At 54.3% G+C, this 10713-nt stretch overlaps 1 protein-coding gene across 1 annotated transcript; it reads left to right on the top strand.

The window, feature by feature from the left end:
- Positions 1-2999: 2999 nt before the first annotated feature.
- On the top strand, positions 3000-7585 carry TMEM121B (transmembrane protein 121B). Its single transcript, XM_044227040.1, has one exon. It carries the CDS (start codon positions 3000-3002, stop codon positions 4761-4763), a length of 1764 nt encoding a protein of 587 aa, XP_044082975.1. The 3' UTR covers positions 4764-7585.
- Positions 7586-10713: the final 3128 nt, after the last annotated feature.

The raw sequence follows: 10713 nt of genomic DNA, 5'->3' as shown, positions 1-10713 counted from the left end.
TATCTAGCTAAACCCTCAGTGCTTATGAGGTACTTGGTGACTGTGTCTTCCCTTTTCTATATCCTTATGGGATATTTGCTCTCACTTTATATATAAGAAAGCTTTTTGGCTTCTTTCTTCTTGTCCCATCTTTGTCAAGCTCTTTCCTTCCCAAAGCAAAGGCTGTGTGTATGTGTATACACAGAAGATTAGAAAAAATCAATCCCTCCAATACCCAGACTGCCAACTTATTCTTTCATGTACTCTGATTTCTCACCCTTATTATATGTGGTCTTTTATTCAGGGCCTTAAATTGGAAAAAATTGGACTAACTGATATCATACAGTTAGCCTAACTGATGGACAGAATATTCCCCAGAAATACAAAAGATAGCTTCAAAGGGCTGTTAGCCTTTCAAATTACCCAGGAGGATCCCTGCCCTGGAGGCACCTGTGGGAGGAGGGGCTGGGCCTACCACTAAGAGCAGGAGGGGATGAGTGGGTCAGGGGAGCTGGGAAATATGGGGAGTGGGGACAGATCTGTCAGTGTTCTCCCAGGAGCCTGGTTCTTTGCCTTCATCAGCTGCTTTTCCTCCTTCAAATGCTTCATTAACTTGAGCAGAAGTCTTGGGTCAGCTTTCAGGTTAGTTGTTGGCTGGTGTTTTCCCTGGGGAAAGCTGGGAGACTAGCTAGAATCACTCCCATTAGCAGTTGGCAGCTCCCCAGTCTGCTTTTTAACCTGGACTGTCTCAGCCCTGACATCTGCTGGACCTGCTGTGATGTTCACACATGAGTGTGGGCTGTACCCGCTGTTTATTCCCCACCTTGCCCCCTGTGGGTGGGCCTTGCACCTGCTGCCAGAGCCGAAGCTCTCACATTGTGGAGTCTGTGAAGACCAGCTCCAAGAACCACTGTCCTAATGAGAGCAGCTTTGCTCCCTGGCACTTACTGAACTGCAGAGCTGTGGGGAACAGAGCTCTGAATGTGGCCTCAGGAAAGAGTCCAGTCCAGAAAACATCATTAGTGGCTTGTGCCATGAGGAAATGTTCCCTGGGAGGTTAAGATAAGAGCTCAGTGGAATTATGATAACACCAGCTACCTTTAGTTGGGTACATACTCTGTGCCAGGCACTAGGCTAAACCCTTTGAACTCATGACCTCTTTTAATAACAGCCTATTGGGATAGATATTGGCCCTTTTTACAGTTTGATAATATGAGGCCAGAGAGGGGAAATGACCAGTTCAAAATCACACAAGCTGAGCTGAGACCACTGACCCCAGAGCTCACGTTCTCACCACCTAGTATCTCCTGTCTGGCATGACTGGGCACAGAACTTCTTAAAGCTTATGTGTCCCAGAGGCAGGGGGAAATTGTGCAGGTTGGTGGCTCTAAGTCCCCTATCTACCATGGATTAGTTGTAGAGATGGACCTCCAAGAGACTGGAAAAAGCAGATTTGGCCCAAACTGATCCTTCTTCAGGAGGCAGATTTCAGGGTGAGGGGTGAGCAAGCAGCCCCAGGGTGCTACCGCATCCTTCTCTCTGGCACTGTGCGGTGTGAGCCCCAGCAGCACAAGCTTTAAGAGCAATGAAGCCAAGGTAGGGAATTTGCAGGCTGAAGTATGCGGAGAAGGAGGACGGGGCAGACAAGTTTCCTGCCTTGCTCTGATGTGGCTGGGATATTTGTGTTTTACATAAACCTCAGATGTGTGTGTGTGTGTGTGTGTGTGTGTTTGCACACACGCGTGCCCCAAATGCTCTAGTCATTGTTTTCTCCCCTAAATCTCTGAAGCCGAGACTCTGCCTGCTGCCTTCCTGAGTTGCTGATGGGTCTCCAGCCCTAGTCATGGAATAGATCCCAGGGGGGTGAGTCAGAGTGTGCTCGAAGCTCATAGCTGCAGGGCCAGGCCACAGTGGCAGATCTTAATATTCACCAGCACCCTCTCTGAGCCTTTGTTTTTACCAGGGTACCCATAGCTCTACAGGTCCCCTTTTCTTCCTCTCTGCTAGATATATCTTTATCATTTCTAATTCTCACTTTAAAGACCTCTGAGAATACCCAAAGCCCCACTTGGCTGGGGTCACATGAATAATTCTTTTACCTGTGCTCTCTTCCCAAGCGGTTATATTCAAAGAACCACTCCAATCACTGGAAAATGGGACCTCCCTGAGGGTCCATCACTGAACCCAGAGCAGGACACAGGAATATGCAGAAATTCACATCTGGGCTGCTGTTCCCGGTCGTTTTAATCAGGATGGCCGGATTCCTCCACTAGTTTTCAAGTACCTGAAGGAGAGGCAGGCTGCCCAGGTGAAAGGGCGCTGGCCCCGGGCCTAGAGGCCCCAGCTGCCCCTACTGTCCGCAGAAGTTGTGCTGACCAGGCGCAGAGGCCGGAACCTGTCGCCTGGGCCTGGTGCTCAGAGGCCTGATCTACACGGAGACCAAGGCCATCCGGTTACTAACGCTAAAGCAGTTCGGCTGGTGGGATCGCTGAACGACTTCCTTAGGAATCGTCCGCTCCGGTTAGGTCCTCCCAGTGCCAACTCCGCCCCGCTCCCGCGTTTCTCCCTCCTCCCCTCTCATTCTCTAGGCCCCCCAAAGGGTTCCCCACCCCAACTCTCGCGCCTCAGCAACCCCTTCCCCTTTTTGTTCCTGCTGATCCAGCGAGCCAGGCTTTCTCCTTCTCTGGTCTTTCTTCCTCCTCTCCCCCTTGAATCCAGTCCTGGTTTCCCCGCCGCCAGCCTCCCCTTTCTCTCCGACTAGGCTAGCTCCCCGCCCCCGCCGCGCCCGTCGTCACCGCGGTGGGTTCTGCTCCTAGCTTACCCCGCTCCCAGCCACCCGGGGCTTGGCTCGCCCAGTCCGGTGGCTCCAGTCCGGATCTCGCTGCCGCCCGGCCCGGGTACGAGTACCAGCCGCTGGGGAGGAGGCGGCGGCTGGCCCCGGCTCCCCTCGGCCGCCTTGCCAGCCCGGGGTTGGCGGGGAGGGAGCAGCAGGGCAGCCCCCCGGAGCCCCTCAGAGGACAATGCACCCAGCGCTCGGCAACCCCCGCTCGGTCTCGTCCTCGTCCGGCTCCTTCCCACCGCCCCCCGCCGCTGCCCGGCTGCAGCCCCTCTTCCTCCGGGGGGGTTCCAACCGCGGCCGGAGAGGCTCGGGCGACAGCAGCACCAGCACCAGCACCAGCCGGGGGGGAGGCGGCGGCAGACGCGGCGGGGGCGGCGGCGGCGGCGGCGGCTCCCCCAGTAGCAGCACCGGCGCCGAGAGAGAGGACGACGACGAGAGCATCAGCATCAGCAAGCCGCTGGTGCCAGCCGGCCTCCCGGGACCCCCGGCTCAGGGGGGCGCCCCAGCCGCCGACCCCGCGCCCGCCGCCTTCTCCTCCTCGGCCGCCACCTCCTCCTCCACCTCCACGCCCACCTCCTCCTGCAGCATGACAGCCGCGGACTTCGGCGGGGGCGCCGCGGCCGGGGCCGTCGGGGGCCCCGGGAGCCGCTCGGCCGGGGGCGCGGGCGGCACGGGGACCGGCAGCGGCACCTCCTGCTGTTCGTGTTGTTGCTGCTGCGGCCGCCCGGCCCGCTCCGGTCGCAGGAGTCGGCGCCGAGGCTGCGCCCCCAGCCCGGGGTGCCGCTGGGGCTACCAGGCGCTGTCCGTGGTGCTGCTGCTGGCACAGGGTGGTCTGCTGGACCTGTACCTCATCGCCGTCACCGACCTGTACTGGTGCTCCTGGATCGCCACCGACCTGGTGGTGGTGGTGGGCTGGGCTATTTTCTTCGCCAAGAACAGCCGGGGCCGTCGGGGCGGCGCGGCCAGCGGCGCGCACAACCACCACCAGCACCACCACCACGCCGCGCCGCCTCTACATCTACCCGCCGCTTCGGCCGCCTCCGCCGGGGCTGCCGCAGGGGCCAAGGCACGCGGCGCCCGCGGGGGCGCAGGTGGCCCGGGAGCTGGCCCGGGCGCTGCCGGGGCCGCGGGGGAGTTCGCCTTCGCCTACCTGGCCTGGCTTATCTACTCCATCGCCTTTACGCCCAAGGTGGTGCTTATCCTGGGCACGTCCATCCTGGACCTCATCGAGCTGCGCGCGCCTTTCGGCACCACGGGCTTCCGCCTCACCATGGCGCTGTCCGTGCCCCTGCTCTACAGCCTAGTGCGGGCCATCAGCGAGGCGGGCGCCCCCCCTGGCTCGGCGGGACCCCTGCTTCTGCAGCCCCAGCAGCACCGAGCCGCCGGCTGCTTCCTGGGCACGTGTCTGGACCTGCTCGACAGCTTCACCTTGGTGGAGCTGATGCTGGAAGGCCGCGTGCCGCTACCTGCGCACCTGCGCTACCTGCTCATCGCTGTCTACTTCCTCACCCTCTCCTCGCCGGTGCTCTGGCTCTATGAGCTCAACGCCGCAGCGGCAGCCTCATCCTGGGGCCAGGCTTCCGGGCCGGGCAGCTGTAGCCGCCTTCTGCGCCTGCTGGGCGGTTGCCTGGTGGACGTGCCGTTGCTGGCGCTGCGCTGCCTCCTGGTGGTGAGCTACCAGCAGCCCCTCTCCATCTTCATGCTCAAGAACCTCTTCTTCCTCGGCTGCCGTGGCCTGGAAGCCCTAGAGGGCTGTTGGGACCGGGGGAGTCGGGCCTCCCCGACTCGGGGGAGAGGGGGCTACGGCGCTCCGCCCTCCGCCCCGCCACCGCCACCGCCGCCACCACCACCTCAGGGAGCCTCCCAGCTGGGCCACTGCATCTCAGAGAACGAGGGGGGTGCCCATGGCTATGTCAATACCCTGGCCGTGGCCTCCCAGAATTGAGGAGGGATAAGGGAGAGGGGCTTGCTTTGGGGTTGAGAGACCCCAGCCCCTTGTCCTTTGATCGTCTTTCACCCAGATTTGATCAGGGTCTATTTGGAAGACAGAACTGTTAATAGGGCTAAGGGCCAGTGTGTCTTTCTGCACCCCTTGGGTCAAGACTGCTTGGAGGGAGACCAGCAGCTAATGGTGAAGGAGGAAGGTCCACCTACTATTCTATTTCCCCTTCTCCATGCCCTACCCTAATCTAGCCTCCAGGGGCCAGATACCTCTGCTTCTTGCTTTTCCCACCGCCATCCTAATTCTTGTCCATTGTCGGGGAGAATGGTGAAAAGGGCGTGCCCAGACAGGGGTGCTGGGCCTGAAGCCTTCCTCCTGGCTTGGAAGTGCCAGATTCTTATAGGCTGTGGTTGGTGATCATTGTCCCACGCCTTGAAACTGATCCAGAATCCACTGTTTCCCTGATGTGTCTATTGGATTTTTTTCCAGATGGTAGTTGCCAAGTCTGTTTGTCTGTGTGTATAGTATAGTTTTCTTGTTTCCACACTGTGGCCCCTTGCAATCAATCAGTAGGAGATCTGGGGAGGCCCTGTCCTTCCCACCACACATACAACCGCCCTCCTCATTCCTACCTGAATTTGTGGCCGTGAATTCCCAGAAAGAGCTGGGCTCCTGGGAGCTTCCCAGTTGCTTTCCTCCAAGGGAAACGCTCACCCAGGATCTTCCTCAATTCTACTCCTCTCTTCTCAGCTTGGGGAGGAGAGGGTCCATACCCTAAGGACAAAACTGCACCCTTTCTTGGGTGAGTGAGCATTTCTACCTCTGTGCTTTCAACTTTTGTTGCATCATGCACTGATGCTGCTTGCAAAAAAATAAAGGCAAAATATTCAGAAGTTGCATTTAACATGGCCACTGGATCCAGCTGGGGTTTGGTGCCAGTCTTATTACAGGGTCTGTGGAGTATCAGCCATTGGCTTGCCCTCCCACTCTCTCTCCCTCTGCACCCAGAACTCTTATCCTTCCCGACGTTTGTTGCTAACCGGTTCTTGGCTTAGAACAACAGCCTTGATGGGGGTCCTGAAATGATGTGAAGCTGGGGCTCCCATTGGCTCAAGGAAATCCAATTCCACGTCTGTCCTTCCTCTGGGAAGCCTGGTGTGGTTCAGAAAAGGTGGTGATGACCTTTGTCCTCTGCTCTGGTAAAGAGAATTTCTAAGGAGAAGGCAGTCTGCAGAGGGAGTCTGGGTAAATCCTCCCCCTGCCCTGCCTTCCTCTTTGGCATTCTTGTTGAGATTAATGACAAGGGACACCCAGCAGTTGCCCACTTATGGTCTTGATGTGGGACATCTCTCTTGAAATTTTTGAGGGTGGATAAGTATTTTTTGGGGAGGTAAGAGTGCGGGAGGACTGTTGGCAGCAAGGCCAGGAAATACTCACCGTCCTCCACCCCAGAATAGGATGGGGTGGGGCAAAACTGTAAGAATTTTTGTTTCCCCTCCCCGACCCCCTCGTATGCTTTGTGTGGTGTAATACACCCTGGACAAAGGACCAGAAGTCATGATTGTAGTTTTGACTGTCCCTCACTCTCTTTGATGGCACATTGCTTTTGCTTTCTGAGTCTCGGTGTTTTACTTGGAGCTCTTCTCTCCCAACTTCTTGGGGGTTTGTTGACAGAAGACTTCCATGGAGATGGAGACACAGAGGGACTGATGTCTTGACCAGAGTCCTTCTGAGCCTACCCTACTGTCACAGTGGGGGAATGATGGAGGAAACATGTTTACACTCAATGTATTAATCTATGCTCCCAGCCCCTTGCCCTCCTAGGTTCAATATTATTAGTGGGTTGGATTTTGCAACTAGTCTTTTTTTTTCTGTCTCCCCACTCCCCCTTCTCCCCCCACCATATCCTTTCCCTTTGAATTCTGTGTGCTCAAAGTCCTGGGCCCAGACTATTCCCTGGGTCTCCATCTCCTCTCTCTAGCTTTGCTCTCTCTGCTACCTAATCTCAGTGGCTGTGAATGGACTTTGTGTCTGAGGCTCGTCCAGCCCCTGGCTGGCCCCTGCCCCACCCCCTTTCTCCTGTTTGGATGCTGGTCTCCCCTGCTGAGTGACTGACTATAAAATCTGAGTGCTGTTGAGTTTTCTGGTGGGAGGCTGTGATAGGTTCCAATGAGCTACCACTTCCCTAGCTACGCTGAGAGACTGATGGCAACCCGGCCAGCTCTGGCAGAGGCTGGGCCTGCTCAGGCTCTGTCTGCCGGCCCCCCACTCACCCTTGGACATTCTCTTTCAAACATCTGGTGCGAGCACTTTGCGCTCAGGGGTCAATCCCTTCCTTCCGGTGTTTTTCATGAGTGCTTTTACTTTCTTTCCTTGCCCCACTCACAATGAGACATGACCCCAATTTTTCCTTGCTTTCTAGGGGCATCTGTAGTGGGGGGTCACACTGGAGATGTTTCCTCGGGGAGGTGCACTGTCTCCTGAGGCTCATGCCAGCAGTATGGTTCACAGGAAAGTACCCCAGGTACAGAATTCAGACTGTCTGCCTCTAATGTGTGTGCCAGTAAGGTGCGCCCTTGACCTGAGCCTCTGACTCTACAGATTGTAAAAGGGGGCTGGACCGGCCTCTCTCTAAAGGCTGTTCTGATATAACCTGGCCTGGTTCTGAGTCCATGTATTTTTGGAGGAAGAGAGCTGGCTGGAAGTTAGAGCCTGGAAGAAGGGAAGTTGCACCTCACTAGCGTTGAGCACGTTTCCCCCTCCCCCCCTTTTCTTTTTAAAAATAAAACCAGCCTCTGTTCTGAAAATAAAAAACTTGAGACTTGTGACAAGCTTCCTGTGTGGTTTGTTTTAAGATTTTTCCTGTCCTGGTTTCCTTACTAAATTCTTAAATGTCACTGTGACATTTGTCATCATTTTATAGGCTTGTGTTAACATTGTGGGTACACTTGGCCATTTCCTTCTAGGTGGTTGGCACTAGTCAGGGAGGTGGGGTAGCTCTGGCCTTGACCTGGGGGGTGTCTAGGCAGACTTCCTATAGGCAGAGCTAACTCACGTGGGCTCTTGACCTGAGAGACATTTCCCCAGACACTTGGGGCTTTCACTCCCATTTCTTTCTAAGAGTTAAGTTCCCAAAGAAAAGAGTTTGAGAGACTTATATTCAAATTCTTTGCCCTCCTCTCTGACTCTTGCCCCAGCCAGAGGCATGAATTATGTATGAATGAGACAAGCAAGATCTTTCTTTAAACAACACCACCACCACCACAACACAAAGGGGACTGTGAAGTCTGACAGAATATTGAGTCTTCACCAAAAAAAAGTTTTTTGTTTTTTTTTTTCTTTTAGCACAGAAACAGGCAGCATTATTGAACCACTCTGTGCTGTTGCCGTGATGCTTGTGGCCATTCCAAGGGCCACACAGCGGTTGGACCCAGAAGGCAAAAGAGGCAAACGAAGAGCATGGGAACCCCAGTCCTGGGCTTGCTCTGCCTCCTACCCACTGAGGCTGTGGGCACTGACTCCACTCCTGGGATGTCTTCATCACTTATCACCCAGGAGCACTATTACCTCACAAGGCTGTGTGAATAATTAAATGAGGCGGTGTATGGAAGGATGGTCCTTTTCCTCAAGACATTGATAATCATAACCGAGGATAAAATTCACATGACAGAAAAACACAAGACCACATCTTCCTTTAAATAAGATAATGAATTTGACTAAGCATGTTATGTTGACATGTTTCTCACAGGTAAGCAAGCTAGTTGTCCCTCCGTGCTCGGCAGAACCGTGCATGAAAGCACCATGCGAAAGATGAAGAAATGGCACGTGGACGGGGGTGTATTCGCGTGGGCAGTGCGGAGGCCCCATGCGGGCCTTGCTGAGGGTTTGAATCTGTCCCCGGGTTCTGGCCCTTGGGAGGCTCCGGGGACACATTCTGTGCTTGCCTGCGGAGGCCCCCAATGCAGAGCTGCTCATTTCATCTTCACAGCCATGGGCAAGGGAGCTTGAGTTCCATCCTCCTGAGGTCCAGAAAGATAGAGTAGCTTGCTGAATTCCATGCTGAAGTCAGGAAAGGGATTCAGATTTGAACCCAGGCCTATCTCCAAAATTTGCACCACCCCAGGCAGCCTTCAGACTTAGCTGTTGACAGAGTTCAACTTCTCCTTATTAAAGCTGAATGGTCTAGCTAAAAAGCAGGGGCTGCTTTTCCTATTCTGTGTGAGTCCCAAGGAAGTGGCACTGAGTGAAAGTCAGGGGACAGCCAATCGGGCGTCACGTCTTTCTGCTCTCTCTCCTCTCAGGTCACTGTTGTACCTTCTTCTGATCAGAAAGGAAGGATCCACGAACTAATAGCCTAGGGAACTACTCCTCCTAGGAAGGGAATCCGGAGACTGGGGTCTGGGGAGGTATGTTGGACAAGACCTCCCGGTATCCTTGAAATCATGAAAGGGGGGACTCCATGTTCCTCTGACGGACAAGGCTGAGTCTCCAGAGCACTTCACCTGCCTCAACCAACTCAAGCGGACAGGATATGAATGTGCACCCAGCACCAAGATCTGGGAGAGCTGGCAGGGCATGGAGGGCAGGGGACGGACAGAAAGCAAGAAGATGGACAGTGAAGCCATTTAGCAGTGATGTGGGAGGCTGTGAGTGGGCACCCCAACTTCACAGCCTGTACCCAGGGGCTGGGGGCAGTCACTTTATTTCATATTCTCCCATAATATAGAATATTGGATCATATATTGCTTTTGTAATCTGAAAAAGTGAACACCAGAACAAGAAAGTCCTAACAATGGGAGGAAGGCTAAACCGCCCCATGTTCCTCAAGCTAAGGAAGCTGGTCTGTGCTCCTGGCTGAGAGGCGATGAGACCTCAGGGAGCCCCTGGATGGGTGGCAACACCTGGATGGAACGAGGGCGACCGTGTGCTGAGTGCTCCCATGTGTGGGACCCCACCCCAGCGCCTCACATGGAGGTTCTGTCCACTCCTCAGAGACCTCTATGAGGGCGGAGGCCCTGCTGAGCCTCCTGCAACCTGAGAGCTCAGGAAGACCACCGGATCAATCTCAAGGCTGGCAAGCAGCAGAGCCAGGGCCCCAGCCTTGGGTTAACTGCTGCCAGACTCTTTTTAAAGAACCTCCCTCTGGATGCCTGGATGGCTCATTTGGTTAAGCGTCTGCCTTCATCTCAGGGGCCTGGGATCAAGCCCTGCATCGGGCTCCTTGCTCAGGAGAAAGCTTGCTTCTCCCTCTGCTTACTGCTCTCCCTGCTTATTCATGCTCTCTCTCTCTCAAACGAATAAATATTTTTTTAAAAATAAAAAATAAAATTTTATTTTTTATTAAAAAATAAAAATTTATTTATTTATTTATTTGACAGAGAGACGCAAGAGAGGGAAGCAGGGGGAGTGGGAGAGGGAGAAGCAGGCTTCCCACTGAGCTGGGAGCCTGATGCGGGGTTTGATCCCAGGACCCTGGGATCATGACCTGAGCCCAAGGCAGATGCTTAACCAACTGAGCCATCCAGGCATTCTGAATAAATAAAATCTTTAAAAATAAATAAAATCTTAAAAAAAAATTAAGAACCTCTCTCTCCAACCACCCAAGGAGACTGGAGAAACCCAAGGCAGGGCTGGAATACCAGCTCTGCTTTTTATTCCAAACTCAGGCATACTTGGGCTCTTACTTTCTTGCATAGCCTGGAGCAGCTGGTGTCTCCTGGCCCTGAACTGGCGGGTCTTTTCTGGAAGCGCTGGAGCAGAAGCGGGCCTGGCACTGCCCTTATTTATTTGGGAAGGGAGGACATCAACCACAGAGCCTAAAGGATTAAAACTTCCCATTGCATTGTAAGTACATCTTCCTCTCCTTTGTGCCTTATTTAATCTTTAAAGACAAGCAGAAGCAAAGTAAAATCCATCACACGCTGGCATTCAGAAATTCCAGCTCAAACTGCTG

The sequence above is a fragment of the Neovison vison genome, chromosome 12, assembly GCF_020171115.1.
Source record: "Neovison vison isolate M4711 chromosome 12, ASM_NN_V1, whole genome shotgun sequence".
Taxonomy (NCBI): Eukaryota; Metazoa; Chordata; class Mammalia; order Carnivora; family Mustelidae; genus Neogale; species Neogale vison.
This window is presented reverse-complemented; position numbering and strand designations above follow the sequence as displayed.